The following is a 20338-nucleotide window of genomic DNA, read 5'->3' as shown; positions in this document are numbered from 1 at the left end:
ACATTTGTTTTGGATTAGACGGGAGAAAATATAATGTATAATGTAATAATCAAATGCAATCTGGTACAGCCTTTACAGTTGGAAACAAAAAAAGCAAACAAAACAAGTTGTTCCTATTTCATTTGGTCCCTGACTGGTTTGATCATTTCTCACATCCATGACATGAATAAGTCTAAATAAACATCCAGGGCATCACCCTGCATTTTAGATAATTAATCAAGTTAATGATGCTTTGTTTGGGCTGCCAACGACAGATCACTTAGTCCTTACATGTAAAAAGCTATTTAAAATACAATATTCCTGATTCGGGAGAGAGAGGAGAACTCATTCATCAGCCAGATAAAATCTTTACGAGGGGAAAATAACAAGCGAGAGTGAGACAAACACAGTTAATAATTAAAGAATGACATTTATATTTCAAATGTTTTGCATTAATGTGGACTGAAGAAATGCATCCGTAAAGGTTGCAGCGAACTACTACTGCAAATGAAGCTCTCCGTTATACGTGAAGACGCTCACATGCAGAAAACCATTTGAAAAAAATAAAAACATCAATAATTACTGTACTGCTGTACAGGCTGACTCCACTGTAATATTTCACTGAACAGAGCCAGATGTCTTTACACTATAAGCCCGCCCTGCAGATGGTGTCAGTTTAGTTCATGCAGAAAATAAGACTGTAAGTTAAAACAAATGAATGGAAGGTTAATTAAAGTGACTTCTGTCACTGTGTGTTTTCACAAACTGCCTTTAAAGATTCCCACACAGAAACACATGATTTCATGTTCAGCACTCAAAGGCACAACTATTTAATCCACTGAATCTCATTTTGAGAGAAAAAAAAATGACACTTTTGGATTCACTGGTGAATCGTTGCCTATTCAAATGTCCTGTTTTTTATTATCTACGGCCCTCACTAATAATGATAGGTTATGAGTGGTGAAGCACATTATGTCACTCGCTTACACTGCTTGAAACGGATAACCCTGAATCGAAACACATAAAGAACAGATTTTTTGAAAAAATGCAATGATTCATAAACACTCGGTTTGAAAACCTTGTACTGACCTTGTTTGCAAACTTCCTTTTAATTTTTTTTTAAGGGTCTATGAATATAATTTGTTTGAGAAAACATTTTGTTCTAAGCTGTGCTATATGCTACTGGGCTGGTGTGTGTGTGTGTGTGTGTGTGTGTGTGTGATCTGAGGCTTTTGTGGCAGAAGTGACGTCCACATATGGACGCACAGCTGGCCGACACAAACTCACCACCACCACCACACGAACAGCTGAGCGACGGTAGGGAAAAGGCATCAGAGACAATGGGAAAATCTGAACTCGTGATGAGTCACTTCCTTCCTTATTATTCAGTTAGTTCCTCGTCCACTTCCTCCCTCCTTAAACTAACCCTACTGCTAACAAAAAGAAACAGAACAGCTTTAATCATTCATCACATTAACCAGGGCTGAGTTGTGTTTGTCTTGATCCTCTGTGGATTCTGATTTTATCCTCCTGGATCACAGCGTGCACAGCACAGAGCCAGTGTGAAATAATCACAACCTCAAAAAAAGCAAAGAAAAATTGTAGAACAGATTGTGTCTGTCCTTCAAGCCTGACAGACTTTGAGTGTGATCACAGATAACGTTATTCATATGCTGCCTTTTTATTCTTTACTCTGACCATGTAATGTCAGTCATTACCACCGACAGGATACATCAATGTCATTTTGTCTCTTTGAGCTGAGAAAAGAATTCAACATCACTCTCCATTCACTGTGGTGCTGAAGTTAAACCCAGATGGACTGGGTTTAGACTATGAATGCAGGTAGCCAAGACGCTTTTAAGTCTTGGGACACCAAGGTTGATAAGGTTTATAACTCCCCGGGGGTAAGGTTATGGTTTTGCTACAATATAAGTTCTCTTTATAAAAATACAAATGTGCACGAACAAAAGTTGCCTTCTGAGTTGTGGCTCAAAATAGTTCTGTATTTGCTTTTAAATAATGTCTGTGAAGATCATGCAAACAATCGAAAAAATAATGTAGAAATCAAGATGACAACAACTTTATGAGAAACAGAAGATGGATTAAGTAATATATTCAAGTCGACTGAATTCGCAGAATGGAAAGAAGATGAAATGAGTGTGTGTGTGTGTGTCAAAATATCAGATTGCAGTAAACACTGGGCTCCATTTCCACAGTGATTATGAATATTGGCTCCAATAAAAAGAGAAAGTAGAACCTTACATTTATTTATTATTTAGTTCTCAATTAATTTTGTGAGATAAGATATTTTTGCTCTGATATAGGGGCACAGATCTTATACATTTATTTTTCTCCTCATTTAAAGTGTTTCATGCCATTTTCCCCTATTTATTTATTGATCCGACCAGGGAATATTAGGGTATTAAGGGGACACATCAAAATCTGATATAAAATGTAAAATCCTTTGACAAAATAATGTGAAATCCACCAAATAAAACAAAATCACTAACCCGATTACAGCTGGATTCAAAATAGAAATAATATCTATATATCATATATGAGTGTGGCCTGATATCTGTTTAGAATTCATTTCTTTAAATATTGGGTTTCACTGTGTCACGAGTACACACTGCAGCATGAAGACAGGAGGTAAGGCTAATGCAGGCCTGTGTATGAATCGCTGATGAAGCATGATTTCAGCATTTGCTAAAAAAAAAAGAAAAAACACCTGAGGGTTCCCACGAGAAAGTGTGTGAGCCAAAGCTCAGTGGTACACATTACATCCCTCTGAGGTGTCTCTCCCCTGGCACAATTTAATGGCCAACTTGGCCACGGCAGCTAACTCACTGTTTCCACAGATGTCCCAGTTGCATTGCACATGGGCATCCATGCACATGCACTTATGTTCTCTGCTGGCACACAAACTTCAAGGCATCAGAATAGAATGTCCTCAGGACGGGCCCTGCTGTCCGACTGTGGCTACGCACGTGTCTGTTGACATGGTAACATATGTATCGCACGACGTGTCGACCGGACCCATAAGTTTAATGCAGCCACTGAAGCTTCAGGCCAAAACTCCCATGTGAATGTGGAAGATCCACTGTGGTACGCAAGCTTCCCTTTGTAGAAAAATCACAGGGTATGTGATCAGAGTGGAGCTGAGGAATTTTGAACCGTGTGTAGAAAATGAAACAAATAACTAAAAGATAATACATTTAAATTTAAATTAGAGTCACCTTATCTCTTGCTCCATCTTAATCTAATTTCTCTATACCCGTGTCCTGAGAGGTCCTTCGCTGATTTTGCTCGGCATATTTACACCACTGTATTTTAACGCTGGTGATGACGACGTTACTTCGACAGCTCAATATTATCTCAGGTGCACCACTGCACCAAGGCAACTGCCTGACCTTATAGGCGTGATACAACATAAATATATGAACCATAACAAATATTTCATAAGCTCCATCTTGAAGTGGGCTCACAAATCACACAAAGGAAGCGAAATCTGCTTTATCCCCAGTAGATTATTTATTTTGGCCACACGGAATATTGGAGATCTCATTGTGTTGCAATTGGGTTTTCAGGATGAAATCAAAAAATCTCAGAAAAAAATGAGCTGGAGTGAAGGGAACACAGCACAGCAGATTTCATAGATGATGGGAGGGACCAAAGTAGATTTTCTGCACCATGCTCATGCACTCGGGGAGTTACTAAAGGAGTCTCCATACCTTTGGCAACCACTGAGGCCAGATGGTGGGAATCTGGAGCATTTGGGGGTGTGGGGGTGTAGTGGGGGCAGGAGAAAAAGTGAAGAAGGAATAGAGGATGAAAGGGAAGGGAGTGGAAGATGAGCAATAGTGGGCAAAACCCCAGGCCTGTTGAGAAAAACAAATGGCTAGAGGGGACTCTCTACTTCTCTGTGCTCTACCCATTTCACCAGAGAGGGCTGATTTATGACACACACACAAGACGGTGGGGTGAGGGGGCATTTTAAATGAAAAAAGTGAAGAATGAGGGGGAAGACAACATGGACAAAGAGAGGAGGAAAGGACATAGAAAATCCAAGTGGAAAACGTATGATTAGAGGATAACAATAGAAGGAGAGAAACGGACAGTATGAAAGAGGAGAGCATCCTAAGTGGCAGAGGATCAAAGTGACAAATTCTCCTCCTGTGACCCTGCAGCTCCTGTCTCTAATGGGAGGTCTGAGAGATTGAAACCTTAGCCAGAGTTCCTGTGGTCACTCGGTGTGGCCAAACTCATTTGGTCCTGTCATAACAACCAAAAAGGAGATGGACACTTGGCCCCTCTTGACGCAAGTGGAGGAAAAACAATCTAAAAAAAGATAACAAAAAGGGGGATACACGTGTACTTTGTGAAGAACAGCCTTACAGCACGAGGCAGAGAAAGAGCCCAAATGATTGACGTGTCCCGCTGATGTGTTGATAGTCATTCAGTCTGACAATATGACATTTGTTCTTTCTGTCTGATTGTTATCGAATTAATTGTCTAAGCACACACAGAGGATTCCACACCCATGAAACACAGTGTGACAACAACTGATGTGTTTGAGGAGCTAATGTCAGCTGTCCAACACACACACGTTCTAAGAAGAGATCACACTGGGCGACTGTCGACAACATGCAGGTGTGCACCACAAGAATAAATGCAAACAAAAACCTGACAGGAATTATAATGGTCAAAAAACTGGATAAATTCTTCTTGACCACGCCTAACCCTGTTCTGCTGTGTGTATATCAGATGAAAGATTGAGTATACAAATAATGTGACATCGTTTCTGTTCACGTAGACAAAACAGAGGCAGAATAATGAGATCAAAAGTTATGCACTGCAGCTTCAAATGCTAATTGGTAAACTACTTCCTTGAACAGCTTAATTTTCCTCATTTGGCTATAGCTGATAAATTTTAACACCTGACCCATTTCAACTGGTTTGTTTTTCCAGTGTACTCGTGATAATGAAGGTGCTTTTGTGTCTAAGACTGCACTAACCAAATCTTAATCCTCATTAATGGTTGTTTAGGCTGAAGCAAGGTTGGAGTTGATTAAACAGCAGATGTCTTTCCATCGAGCCAAACTTGCCAGAGAACAGAGAAGCCAGCTCGTCTCATTCTTTCAAAAGGAGTTTCTACAGGTAAATGTGCTTTTGTTACATTGAAATCAGTGCAAAATGGAAAGCTGAACATGAATAATAGCAGTAAATACACTTTACCTGTAACCTGGAAGGTGCATTTGCCAGCGCCGGCCTCATTGATGACATTACAGGTGTACTCCCCCCAGCCGTCTCGATTCAGGCTGCGAATCGTGTACTCTGTCTCGTCTTTCTGGGCATCAAAGGCTCCAGCGTGGAGCAAACGGTTTGAAAGGAGCCACTCGAATCTCAGCACACGGGAGGGATGTGCTCGCAGCACCCTGCAGGTCATCACCACGGGTCTGCCCAGGCCTTGACGCATTTCTGTATAAACCGGCTCCACCGTCGGAGGGTCTGCACAGGAGACAGAAAGGCTTAGACGAGTTCAACTGACATTTCGACGGGAACAGAAACGTCTTTCAAGAGAGTCAATGCAAGGGGAATGAGAAAGAACATCATGAAAGCTGTTAAAGAGGGCAAGGAATAGACAGAGAAAGGTGCAATGATGCCTCTTACAGCCAGACCAGATTGTCTATGACCTTCAGAAGTACTGCATGTACAGAGAGAAAAACTGAAAGTTAGAAAGTCAGAAAAGACAGGCAGGTCCCAAACCTACAAGGACTGAGTATGAAAAGAATAAATGAATACATTTAAAAACCTAAACATGAACATGTTACAGGAAAAAAATGGCTCCAGGCAATGCACAAAGAATTAAAGACATAAAAAAAATCATGCAGAGACACTGAAAATCTCTAATATTTAAACCTGAGCAGAGAGGAGAAGGGAGATTGAAGGATATTGTATGTTAACTTGAAACCATCAGCCCTATACAGTCAATACGACACCGGCATAAATGGAAAATTACATTTGAAAACAACTGTGGGACAAAGGGTGCAGGGTCATCAATTTTGCAGAGAAGCTGGAAGAATGTTCTGAACAAAATTAGTCATGCTTGATATAATATTCGAAACAGGATGATTAAGTACACCTCAGTCTTTCAAATAGAATATTAGGAATATACTTAAGAATCTGGCAGGCTTCAACCCGAGACAACCTTGTAGTGAATTTGTTAGCCAGACATTACAAAGCAGGGTCAAGGACTGAATATGATCTCAAATATTGTCTCAAGTTTTTGTTTTTTCTTCACAAGGGTAAAATGGAAGTGCTTGTGCGTGCGAGCACAACAATGATATTGCATAATTTCCCCATCTTGAGCATCTATGCTCTTGACATGCTCACACAGATGCTTGACAAGAGTCACGGCAGGGCTTGAAGCCAGAAAAATCCTTAGGAGAAGAGACAGACTGACACTGAGCCCTGTAATTGCCTTCATATTTGCATAATTTCAGTCAAAGTAAAAGAGAGGCGGGTAACTAAAACCAGGGCTGGAATTTTAATTTTCAAACTGTAATCTGTTATGGATCACTGATTACCTGATTGAAACTGTAATCTGCAACATAATCTCCAACATCATTCACACTAGATAATATAATCTAATTACTGAGCCTTCTAAACTTGAGAGAATACGCAATTAAAGAGAGATTTTTAAAAACACAAACACAATTAAAATTTACAGCAGATAACGTGATAACATTATTGATGTCATTATCTATGACCATAATCAGTGAGACATTGATTGTTGAATGTACTGAAACTATGATGCACCTAATCTCAAGCCAGGCAGTGGAGAATGGCAGAGCTACCAGGACAGAGACATGGAACATGGAAATTCACAAATGCCTCATTCCCACTGGTCAAAAAAACCATTTAAGATCGGGATTACATTTCACCACTGGGAATGTGTTTAATGACTTTGCAATTCACGCATGTTTTTATCTACTTTGGGTCTGATCAGCGTCAGTGGGTGCGACACCCATAACCTAGGCTAATTTCTTCTCCATTTGCAGCCCAGTGCTACGACATGCGTTCACCTTCCAAGTAAAAAAATGCAAGACAGTAACCGCCATAAAAGTATCACTGAGTGCTACTGTATGGGATTGTGTTGTTTTCTTCCTTCCTTGGTTTATGGCACGTCTGTGACGGCACATGTGTACACAGTTTATTTACAATTTGTACATGAACTGGTTAGATATTGAAGAATAAATACTGCAGATTTGTGAGCTTGGTGTGGTAACCGATGATCATATACATATACATATACATATACATATACGTAATCAATCCTGACACTGGGAAACAGAACAAGCTTACACAACTCTTCTAAGAGGTTTGGTCTGTCGACTTCACCTGATGCCATTCACAGGCTGGAGGGTAAAGTGGTCGTAATTGGTCTTAAATGAAAGAACAATTAAGGCCTACTTCATTTCACCTTTCCTGGGCTTTCGCCCAAACCCAGTGACTTAACTTTGACTCCTAAAGATCTGGATTTCTACTTATCACATTAAAATGGAAGGGTTTGTTGTGTTGGTGAATCAAAGCCCAGCTCCATCACCTCAGTGAGAGCCACTAGACAAAATTACAATAAGAGCATTTACATTTCCACAGCAAGACAAACGAGAACATTGTTACCTAACCCTACAGTAAATCAAAAAAGGCTCATGTAACCAAGGTTATGTGCAGCTGTCTGACAAACATGAGGCAAAAAGAAGCAAAAAGGTCCTCTGTAACATTCCCTATGCAGAGCTCGCTATGGTTAGTGCAGCAGCCCGAGTGGTGAGGGCTCAGAGTTGCTGTAAGTCACACGCTGAGGGAGAACCCCGAGCTCTGGCTGAGAAGTAATCCATCATCAGTCACTGGTGGATACCTTGACAGTAATGTGGAGAAAAACAACATTTAAGAGCGCAGAGGCCTTTTCCCCATGGTCCATTTGGACTGCCATCTACAGGGAGGAGGGAATAACAAAGATGCGGGAGAACGTTGGGCTGTGTGCATTTGTGTGCATGCCAGCACTTTCTGAAACACTGCATCAGTGGTTTACAATAAACCTCAGCTTCAGTCAAAATGGGTTCCATTTTTCATCCGTATGCTTCAGGTGAACGCATCAAGAGGATGAGCAGGAAAACTTGCAAAAGTACACAGTACCGTGTGGTACGTGCATGTGTGACTGCATTGTTTCTGTGCAGAGGGAATGTCTTCCCTCACGGCTCATTGGACACCAGCGTGCTGATGTTTTGCTTAACTAACAGTGTAAATATGATGAAATAAAACACTAAGTAAAAGTGCATTTGAGTAAAACTGTCTCACTATTATAAGCAAAATATACTTAAAGTACAGAAAAATAAAAACACTTAGTCCGGTGCAGAGTAATGGCCCGATATATTATTCGGCTAATAAAAGTCAGCGTACGAAAAACAGCTGAGTCTGAAATTGCAGGCGGTGCTGTGGCCATCACTTACAATATCAGCTGCAAATAAAAGGAAATAAAGAAAGAATGCTTGTCTCTTCCTTGCTGCACTTCCAATGAGTGTGAAGCGAGTCCACACATTAACAGCCTCCGTATAACAGTGAGGCCACAAAGGCTTTCAGAGTGGAAGTTGTGCGGTGTGAGTGTAATTAGAGCCGTGTATGAGGACATCGTATTATCGTCTCCGTGAAAGCAACGAGTAAACACGGAAGAGGTTGTGAGTTTGCATTAATTGTGGAAAAAGGAAACCACAAATATAAACTCACCACCGATAAAGGACTTTGTTTTTCTGCGACTCGAGTAAATACTGGAAACTATGGATGGTTCTAGGGCTGAAACAATTGATCCAATTTCTTATCGATTTCTAAACTAAATATCAACTATTTTGATAACTGATTGATCAGTTTGAGTGATTTTTTTAATAAATAAAACAAGCTCCCATATTTTTTGACAAATAAATCCCTTAATAATCAACTTGATCAATTAGCTGATTATGAAAATATTCATTAGTTGCTGCCCTTGATGGCTCTTGATGGCTCTATACCACTTTTTCTGATACAGAATCTAATGTCACAGCCATGAGGTTCTAACAGTACTAATATTAGTCTGATACAATCTTACTTTCTTTCTTTTTCCCTACTGTATTTTAAAATATGTCCATGTGGGGTTTTTGGATGGCATCAGATTTTACGTTTTTTCTAAAAGCCACTGTTGCAACAATGTGCAAATAGCATTTACTGCTGTTATAACTGCTATATACACACAGAAATAAAAATCTACTACACATGTTTGTATTCAAACATGCACAACATAATTTCATTATTAAGTAAATGAAAACCACCTGAATCAAATCAAAACCTATTAATAATTAATATGAGGCCTCATCACAAACCAAGTAATGATATTTTAATTTCGATCCTATTTGTGATGAAGGGTAATTAGCTGCCAGGGAAAAAAGCAGTAGAATCAACAATAACGCTACCCTTTAAGAAATGTAGTAGAAATACAACATAATAATACAAAAATAAATATACATATTATAAATATAAACTCTTAATCCATTCTGCATGCCTGATGTTTCCTCCTTGCTTACTGTCTGTTAGCATATGTTGGAATAACATGTGACAAAGCAGTGCTCCATTCAGAAATATGTCACGGGTTTTTTCCACAACAGTGTTCAGCAGATGTTCGTGGGAGTGTAAAAGAAAAACAGGGGCCGTGTTTTTGGATGGAAGCAAATGCATCCTTGTGGGAGAATAATCTTTGTAGCATGCTTCATTATTGAGTCTTGATAGAGGAAAATACATTCATTAGGAAGTCAAACAGTTATATACAGAATATTAAATGATAACCCTGATTCAACTGATTTATAATGAGTCCCTGTGTTGAATAATGTAGGGAAACAGTGCTTCGCATCAGTGCGCCCTCCTTCCCTCACGCTGCAGCCGCTGCAATCAAACAACGAACTTAAGCACCATCTGCATTACCATATTGTTATTAAAACTTAGGGGTAATTTATGAGCATAAATACACAATTAATGATAATCAATGTGGAGTCTTCTGTGTGAGGGGTAGCATGGTGATCTGCTAATAGGTTTAGCACAGTCATTGACCAACTTATGAATTATTCTGTCTGTGCTCTGCGAAGGCTTGTGTTTACAACCTACATATTCGCTGACCTTTCCTGGTGTGGATTTAATGCAGCTGGTCAAGTCAATATTGTTCCATAAAAAAAGGTTAATAAAATTCCATCCCCAAATGTGGTGTGTGTGAGCTCTGCCGTAATGCAAAAGATTAATTTGCTGGCGTTAGGCTAATGTGAATCACTCTAATATGATTCACATTAGAGTGGGCCTCAGGGGCCGGCATTGCAGGCCTTCTTGATGCAGGAAGGAAAATTAATTAAAAATAACAATCGTGTAATTCTGCTCATTACTGTCCCCTCCACATAGGAGCTCTTTATCCCGGTATGCCTTTTTGATGCAAGTCAGATACAGCAAGGAGCCTGCTCAGGGAGACATGGTTGCATGGTTGCATCAGGCAGGTTTCATGGACGATGTGAGGAGGAACAGAAGGATGCTGGGATAAAAGATTCCGGTGCATGAAGTAGGAGCTTGATAGGTCTCACTCTGACAGTCAGTGGTATCTAGGACAGGAGACCACTCTATACCTCCATCTTCCCTCTATTCTCTTCTTTGTGTTCCTTCACTTCCTCTCTCAAGCCCTTGGACCATGCCAAGTCAGTTTGACTAAGAACATTAGGGTGTCACAGCTTGGGATTTGGCGTTCACAATTCTATTAGTGTGACAATTCTAAAAGGCAAACGTCTTCCATTCCTTCTACCTCCCCTCCCGGCGTGGCCTCTGCCAGCTAACGGATGCAGGTTTTTACATATCAAAGCTGTTGACTTGCCACAGTCGTTCCTTCACGCCGTTAATGCTCTTTGCTTCAGAGGACTGTACGTCAGTCCCTTGATCAAGTAAACGCGGCTTTGCACATGGCTCACCACCAAAGGCGGGTTACTCATGCTGGGACCTGGAAATGGAGGCGAGAAAAGCATCTCTGAGGGATTGGCTAGTGCTTACACGCCACAAGACAGGCCAGGAGAAATGAAAGAGCGGACATACCGACAGGCACACGGAGCAAACAACAAACGGCCAGCCGAATTGTGTTAATTGAGTGAATTTCGCAAGCTGCGAAGGACTAGCAAAGGTCCGTGTGTTTGGCCAACCTTGCACAGCCTACAAGATATGTACACATTGCAGATACACTATCCCAATGTACTCGGATTGTGTCAAAGCAATCTAAATTCAATTCAAACGGGGATTGTTTGTGCTTTTTATGCGTAGGCTTTGATGCCAACTATTAATAAGTCACAGGGTTTGATGAGAATAATTGGTTCTGAAGCGAGAACATGGCAGAATGATTGATTTATCAATACCCAAGGCCTAATAAGCCTCTTCATTATGTAGTCTGCTTTAAAGATGAACAGATGAAAGTGATGTATGACATCAAGAACTATAGTGCTTTACTAAAACTATTCCACATAATTAGAAATAATTGTGTTCTCAGAAGGAATTCTTTTGACATTAAGAGACAGACTGTGTCTCTCAGTGTCTTGTTCTGTGTGTGTCATCCAATGATGCAACTACATTCCAAAGCAAATCTATCTGAGGAAGGGAACAGAAGAGTCTCATTCTCCTCCTCCCTCACCTCAAGAGACATGTCTTCTCTATCCGAGTGTCACTAACAACCATCTCTCCCTGTAAGTGACCCTTGTGCACTGTCACTGAGCGTTAGGGGACAGCAGACTGTGATATGAGATGACCTTTTAAAGTTGCATGTCAGAGGAGAGCCATCCTGTCCGAAAGTAACGTTAATACTGACCTCTGTGACAAAATGAGGTCAGTCAAAGGCTGGAGCCTTACATGAGGATTCTACCGTTGCTTTTTTTTTTTTAAATCATAGTTTTTCTCAGGTTCTACAACTGTATATCATTCTGGATTTAACTAGGGCAGTATGAAAGCATAGAAATAATTTTAAACCCTGGGCTTTTTGATTTTATTCATCATAGCTATTTAAGGACACCTGAATTTATAGTCTCAGGGTCTTGTTCTACCTCTCCTCCCCCGAGATCGTCTGTCACCAAAAAGGCAGCTGCTGACTGAAGTGAAACAGTTTTTCTTTGCCACGTCCTATTACTCTTATTTGTCATCTTTATGGTTAGTCATATTTGACATTTGTTTTCAGACTGAGAGGGAACTCATGGCTTACACACACACACACACACACATATATATATATATACACAGTAAATAACACAGTAATGCAATAAACACACGCAATGACGTGCTCTTCAGAGACGCTGGTCTGGCAAACAGGCATAATTAAAGCATAGAAATGAGTAACAGCGTATCCCACAAGTGTTACAGCCATGTTTCAGCTATCGATCTTTCAGGCCGCCATCTTTAACACGTATTTTTATGCTTCAATCCTATTCTTATGCATGTAATATTAATGGCTGGGTGTTGACCTACAATGCAACCTGTGTAGATGCAAGAGGAGCACCAGAGCTGTTGCTGTGACTCTGCTAATGTGCTGCTAACACTAGATCTATGACATCAATGCTTTGACCAGACTGGTGATAGACACCCCCAACAGCCCTCCAGTCGGGGATCACGACTTATCACGTCTTATTGAAAAATAAATACATGTATAAATAAATAACTAGCTCTATAATTGCATTTTAAACCAGCACCTAAAGCACACCACTTTTTGGGGGGCATTTATTGGTTGGTTTTTATTTGTTTGTGTGAAAAGGACACAAAACAATAGTTTTCAGTGAAGCTCCAGGACATTTTTATTTTTAGTAGATATTGTCAAACATGTTTTAATGACATGAAGGTGAAAAATAGGTTATTTCCTAAATGCTGTGTAATTTCAGCTGCTTAAAATATTTGGTCAGTTTTGGCCTGTTTGCTTTTACCGTGCTGCGGTCGCACTGTATTATTTTGTTGTAGTGAGACACAGAGTAACACAGTGTGTAGCCCTGCTGCTCTCCAAACAGCAGCAGGATCACTGCGACCTATTGTTGCTCGTGGCAGTTAAGTGCTTTCTCCTGAGGGGAAGCAATGTGGAAAACAACCTCATCCATTCTTCAACAACTCATAAATGAGTGAGGCAGTCACGTTACATAAATGTGTGTTAATATTTCACACGGATAACATGCAGAACATATTTCAGTAGTTGTTTACATGTGGGGCCAAGAGAAGGACAACTTCAACATGAGAATGTTGAGTGAATATACAGTACAATAGCAGCATTGTTTTTATCATTTTAGCACGCAACAATTCCTATTTAACTAAGAATCTAAATCCTTTGTTTACAGTTTAGTGTCAGCACTGGTACATGACAAATACACCAACCTTTGATAAGGGCTGCCATCACCGCATAATCATAATGAATTCTGTCAAAACTTCAACACAGATTTTCATCAAACCACATCAAACATCATTAATTGTCTTAACACGGCGTAGTGGGTACCAAGTAAGCTAAAACGTGAATGCCATAGCAAAGAGTACACTTTCATTTGGTGATGGGAGTGTCAAGTTACTATTGAGTTTTATTTGTCACACTTTAAAAGTTGCTTGGTATTTGTCTGCCACCATATTGTATGGCAAACCTAATGCTGTTGACAATCAAAACAGCGTGCAGCATGTTAATTGCCATTCATTTCAGAGTTTCTAATGTGATTACGGTAAATTGAGATGGAAGAATGCATGGATTAACAAAGTAGGCCACAAGAGAAACAATAGAGCTGCGGCTATGAGACTTCAGTTTTTCTATTTCTTGCAATCACTTGGCAGAGAATAGTAAGCACGCTACATGGATCGCTTTAATTTCCTTTTTATCCAGCTTCCATTCTTATTCCAGTGGCAAGAATCATCCCCAGCCCTTGATGAATGAATGAATGAATGGCAGTGCTTGGAATCTCTGATGTTCATTTGCAAATATTCCATTCATATCTCCACAAAAGAATACTTGTGTGAATAAATTAGCTGCTCACCAATTAGCAGTTAAACCATCTTTGATTGTCACATCTTAAAGCAGGAGAGGGTGTTTCTGGCATGCAGTCTCTTAGGACATAAAACATACTTCTATGTCTGTGAAGATGCTCACTGCCATTTCTTTGCCCTTTACTCTAACCTTACTCTGATTCTGAAATTGTAACCTAAGGCTAAAAGTAACCGAATCATAAAACTAAGTCTTAAACCCTAAAACGTCCTCTGAAGTCATGAGGATCAGAAAAATATTACTTTTCCTTTTAGGGACACAAACACACACAAATAAACAAACATAGACAGATCTTAACACGTGTGGACGTCAGTCTCTAGTGCTTTGCATCTCTGTTAATGCTAGTTCTCCTCAGTTCACATTTAGTATTAATGATATCCTCCCCTTAGAAGAGACGGAGTCAGAGCACTTTTCTGACCGAGGCTGCAAAGGGGAAGAGTGTTCAGTGTTGATCACACAAGACTGCAAAGATGCATTAAGATGAATTACACTGCATATAAAGACACACACACATACTTATGTGCAGACACGGTCTACTCACATTGTACGATCAGCTCCACCACGGCCTCCCTGGGTTTCACGTTGAAACCGTTATACTGGCTGGTCTGGCAGCGGTACGAGCCCGTCATCTCCCTGGACACATTAACAATACGCAGCACACCGTCGTAGCTCTCCATCTGCATGTTTCCATCCGGCATTGGCGCCTCCTTATCTGCTCGTGACCACAGGATGATGGGCTTGGGCTTTCCTGAAACAAGGCACTCCAGCTCCACTGTGTCACCCTCTCGGGCCACCAGGGGGGACTTGCCCCGGGGCACTGTCAGGTTGGGGGGAACTAAGAAAGAGAAAAACAGAGGAGGGACTGATATGGGGCTCTAGAAAGCCAGCAGGCGAGGTAAGAGGAGATGGTCAAATTCGAGAGGGAGTGGGGATAAAGCGAATGAGCATCCAAGTTGCAATGGCAATGAAGCCGAGTCTCAGCCGCACAAAAAGCTTCGTATGCAAGAACCATGCAGATCTTATAGGCAGCAACGGCAATGTACTGTAAGTAGAGCGATCATGGAGGACAGCAGTGAGGGACAATGGCAAAAAAATGAAACATGCAATGAAGAGCTGACAAGCAAGTGCACTTTGAAACCATGGTAGACCATTTTAAACCAAATAGAACCAGGTAGAAGCACAGGAACTATTCCAAGTCACCAAAATTGAAAAGAATGTCCAGTTTTTATCTTAATGAATCCAGTCAAAACTTCAACATAAATTTTCGTCAAACCACATCAAACATCATTAATTGTCTTAAAACGGCGTAGTGGGTATCAACTAAGCTAAAACGTGAATGCCATAGCAAAGAGTACAATTTAATTTGGTAGTGGGAGTGTCAAGTTACTATTGAATCAAGGAACTGAGGAACTGCTTAAATTTCAAGATGGTCACAATGTTTGGATGCAATTTTCAAATAAGAGAACACAATTCCATTATTTATGTTGTATGCTTCTGTGTTTTGTATCAATGTATTCTTAGCTTTGTTAAGGATCCAACAACAACAACACAACAACAAACCTAAAGATTCAATTTTGGTAAATGTGCTTATTTTACTGCTCTGGAGTTCTGTGAGAATATCAATATCATTGTCTTACCTCTAGACAACACTAGAAAACCTCTGTACAACACGAGAGAAAATGGGGGGAAGGGTACATTCCACATACATATTGCTCTCTAATTCACATTTAATTACATTTGTTTAATTTGTACAAAAGGTTTTCACAGGGGGACTGTGTCAGGCTAATTCTTCGGAGGGCAAAGTCACTTTCCAGGGTCTCAGCAGATTTTAAAATGATTGCCTGGGGAGCTCACACCGAAGACATGACTTTAGATTTTGAATAATGTTAATTACGGAGGTACAGAGGTGCTAGTGGGCCGTTCCCAGGCTTTGTGTTAAAATAAATGAACCATTTCCATTAAAAGATATGAGACTGGTATCAATTATTATCTACCTAAAAGCAAAACAGCACAAACTAAACTCCCCCTGTAACATTTGTATCTTTGATTAATATGTTTTTGAGTCTTTGATGCCCTCTCCCTCATCCTCTAGCCCACATGCTCTCAGTAGTTATTAAGCCAGCAACCATTTACAGGCATAAAAATGGTTGGACATGTCTAACCCTTGCACAAACACTTGCAGGCCTCAGGTTTTAACAGTGATAAAGTTAATGTTGTACAATTCTGAAAAACCTTCAGCTGTTCCCCTGCCTGCTGGTGTATACACATCAACACTCCCTCATTCAGGTCTGATAGTATTGCTCCTCATAGCCCATTTTATGACAGTTATTGCATTGATAGCAGACTATAACTCACTGAAATGCTGTGGTAAAAACAATATTCAATTAACATCCATCCATTTACTACCGCTTTATCCTCCACATGAGGGTCGTGGCGGGTGCTGTGCCAATCTCTGCTGACATAGGGCGGGGTACACCCTGGACAGTTCGATTAACTTAACACTATCACTATAAATACATTATATAATCCTATTTACTTCAAATCTTCCTTGGTAATGATGTTGCGTACCATCATAGATACCATCATACTCATCATTGTTAGCATTGCTGTTAAAATCACCACCAATACAGTATCAGGACCATTGTCACATTTTCAGCACGATCATCATTTCAACATTCGTAATTCTTATCACCTCAACAGCACTTGTACCACTGCCAGCTCTCTGCAGCGTTTTAGCTGCCTGCCCTTCTCCTCCTCCGCCTCATGGAGCCACTCAATCTCATCCGCAGTGTAATGTAATGCAAAGCATTTACAACAGAACACTCCCAAAGGTGATATAGCATTATTGCTGCCCATGTAACAAAATATGACCCAATAAACATTTTGCCCTTGTTTAACTTACATTTTAGAGCCTGGATTTAAGTTAACAATGAATAATAGAAGAAGCACAAAGACCCAAATTGCAGGATGGAGGTGAGTGAGAGTGTGTGTTATAAGTTTGGAGAATCTGAAACCGGTTGGATCAGGCAGTCTGCCTCCTCATCAACATGCTGGCCGGGTAAATTTGTTTAATTAGTAAACCTGGCAAATTGCATTGGCTCCTGGAGTGCTGTGTGTATATCTGTGTGTTCATGTATTTTTGTGTGAGTCCAAACCATCAGTGAGGTCCAAGGCTATTTTGTACCTCTGCTCCAAAAAATAGTTTACAGCCAGCAAATCGAAGAGTGAAATTTTTTCTCGGCAATGATGAAACCATGTCATGGTTCCCTGATGATTTCCGAATCACTGTCATTCTGCCCAAACAATGCTGCAACTGGAATGGAGTCAAGCCACATTGAAGTTGCATAGTGATGCAATCACTGGCAATATCCAGAAACGAAACAGAGTCCAGTTTCACTTCGTCTGACCCCGTTTCTGTAGGTGAGAAGCAACAAACCCACCGTCATCTCAATGCTGAAACGGTTGGTTAACTCTTTCTTACTTTAAGTGAGTTGAGTGGAATAAACCCACTCAAAAGGCCTGGAGTGGCGCACACAGACCTGTAATGTTTGTGGAATCAGAGGCTCACTTTACAGTTAAAAATAGCACCTAATTAACTAACAACTCCTAGCCAAGAGCAGATTATATGTAAGATTGAACAAAGGCTGAGGATAGCCACTTCTGTGGAAACATTATTACACACTTACTGTCATTTTCTGTCACACTGGGGGCAGCAGAAACAAGATGTAAACACTAGTATAGTGTCACGTTTAAAATTGATGTTGGAAATGTGTTTGCCAACACTTGCTAATTTATGCATCGAGCAGACCTAGAGCAATATTAGCATTCATTAGGAGTTGTGTTCTTGTAAACACATGTAATTGTTTACTCTTTTTCCACCAACTGATACAAATTACATATAATACATATATATATATATATATATATATATATATATATATATATCTTGTTTATCAGCTGGTTATTTGATTTATCTGCCTGCTGCTAGGGTTTACACAGCATTTAAATATAAACAAATGCATCTTGTGTGTAGAGCAACTTCAATGAGATTGGTTGATTTGAACCAAAACAGGTAGCACATGGGGCTATGTAAAGATAGAACAAATAAAAGAAAGAGTTGAAAATAATATTAGTCAGGTGGCTAGTAGTTGTCATTTAGGGACAACAGAAATGGTACCTTATGAAAACAAGTCCCAGAGTGTGAAAATCTCAGAACGCTGCCCGTGCGTTTTCATGTAAACAATGAATTTGCTAATTTGGGAAAATGATGATGTCATAGTCCCACATGTCTCTCTTGTGGTGGCATTCATTGCCCTGGTCATCCTTCTCTTGTGTTTGTGATAGTTTGGCTGTGTTGCCAACCACTTTAAAAGGTAACTAAAGTCTGAAAAGACACTAGATATCATAAGAACACGTGGAAATGAAGACTACAATAAGTGTTGAAGAATAACAGTGACACTGAATCATAAAAAAGATGGAGGAGAAAACCAAAACCTATTTTCACAGATGCTATTTCCGCTTCAGTGTGGATGTGGGCATTTTAATTTACAAATCACAGCTTTAAATCAGTTCTATTATGTCAAATAAAGCATTGATAAGTCATTGTATTACAACAAATTCCAAATTTGCCTTTCCAGCTATTGTCACTCACATGCTTGGCTGGTCATCAGCTGGTTCAAGATTTGTCAAGACCTTTTCAGGTAATGCACCTTGGTGTCATCAGCATGGGATGATGGAGTGTGGCCATTCACAGATAACACTTGGCAATGCTATTTGGCAGCAGAAGGCATCTCCACTGAGACAATGACAGTGGACACTCACTTCTTTCTCATATATTTGCTGATTAGTATTCAGACAGTGTATTGAATGAGCCAGCCAGGTGTCTAGAGCTGACATATTTCCTTCCACGCCATATTTTCTCCACTTTTTTGAATGGTTCCTTGTGTCCAAACAGTGAAATGGCAAAGTGACAGCAGCAGGTTACGTGGGGAGCAACAAGTATCCATTAATGAGTGGAGGAGCGGTGTATTCACTGAGTTGCCATCATTACCACCTGGAACCCTCCACAGCACAGACTGGACAGGCAGTTACAGCTGTCTGCCTATTGGGTTTGACAGCACAAACACTGGCCATCAGCTGCCTTTGTCGCTCTGTGCATCAATACGCAAACGTAAACAGACATACAGTACATGCACACAGAGCGGCTCTCTCTTGCCTACTCTGTGGTTCGTTCTTCCTACTGCTCCCTCTTTCCAAGTGAACACCCTGCCTCTGTGTGTGAGAGACTGACCACTGAGATGCTTTGTGTGGCAAAGAGCCCGCTACTGGTCTTCTCTGTGCCCTCATTGTGCCAAAGCCATCCAAATGCCAGCGATGCCTGCAGGGCATGCCCGTTGTGCGCGTATGCTTGTGCAGAGTGTGCTTCAAGGTTTTATGTTACTGTATGTGTATGTGCTTATAGCTGAGTGTTTGTGTTCTCGCCCACGGTTGACACCATGCTGTGTTCTTGCCTCTGTTTCTCAACAGGATGAGTCTCATTGTTGTTGTTGACTGAAAACACTATCAGTGTGTGTGTGTGTGTCTTTTATTTTGTAAATTGCAAGTCAACTGTGGTACTGGACTTCCTTATTTGGCCTCAGTAGGACTTCACATCTCCAGGGCCTCAGCTGGAGTGAATCTCTAAGTGTGGAGTCTGATTGCTGGAGTCTGTCAGCAGGAACCATCAGCCATCATTGTGTCTGCTGTGGCAATGTGAGCTGACTGCAAAACATGGAGAGACCTTGCACTTTGCATTTTTCTTTTTTCCTTTTTTACAGCAACAGCAGCCACAGTGGTGTGCCCGGCGTCTTTGAGAATAAACAACATCCCAGCTGCCCCCTTTTCTGGAAAGTGCTGTGACATCACTCCCCCGTTACCATGGTAACAGCTCTCTCTACTACTGCAACTCCTGCAGAGTGTGCGTCTGTAAGTGTGTGAGTGTGTTTAGACAGCTTGAGACCAATGAGTTGGTCACAATGTGACAGGACTCTCTGCTTGTCTTGAGTCCTGCGTATCCACTGTAGGAATTTTGGTGTATCTGTGCGTCGAGGGGGAGAAGTATCCTCACAGCAAGTTGCTCAAGTGTAATAAAGGTCTACAGATGGGGTCAAATTCCCTCTGTGCAATGATATACTACAGTGACACACTGCTGATCACACTGACATACTACTCTGTGTGAAAGTGTGCGTTTGAGCTGGATGCTATTCTTTTGAGATTTTATAAGTTGTC

The 20338-nt window shown here is 40.7% G+C and overlaps 1 protein-coding gene across 2 annotated transcripts in view; it reads right to left on the bottom strand.

The window, feature by feature from the left end:
* The window catches only part of LOC122783622 (MAM domain-containing glycosylphosphatidylinositol anchor protein 2-like), a 152948-nt gene that overhangs the window by 37338 nt on the left and 95272 nt on the right, over positions 1-20338 (bottom strand). For both annotated transcript variants that reach the window (XM_044048367.1, XM_044048368.1), the window contains exons 9-10: positions 14613-14906; positions 5215-5487 (exon numbers count right to left, since the gene is read on the bottom strand). In XM_044048367.1, coding sequence (XP_043904302.1) covers positions 5215-5487; positions 14613-14906 — 567 coding nt within the window. The remainder of the gene's footprint in view (positions 1-5214; positions 5488-14612; positions 14907-20338) is intronic.

The sequence above is a fragment of the Solea senegalensis genome, linkage group LG17 (genome assembly GCF_019176455.1).
Source record: "Solea senegalensis isolate Sse05_10M linkage group LG17, IFAPA_SoseM_1, whole genome shotgun sequence".
NCBI lineage: Eukaryota > Metazoa > Chordata > Actinopteri > Pleuronectiformes > Soleidae > Solea > Solea senegalensis.
The sequence above is the reverse complement of the archived record's forward strand: the minus strand, read 5'-3'. Positions and strand labels throughout refer to the sequence as shown.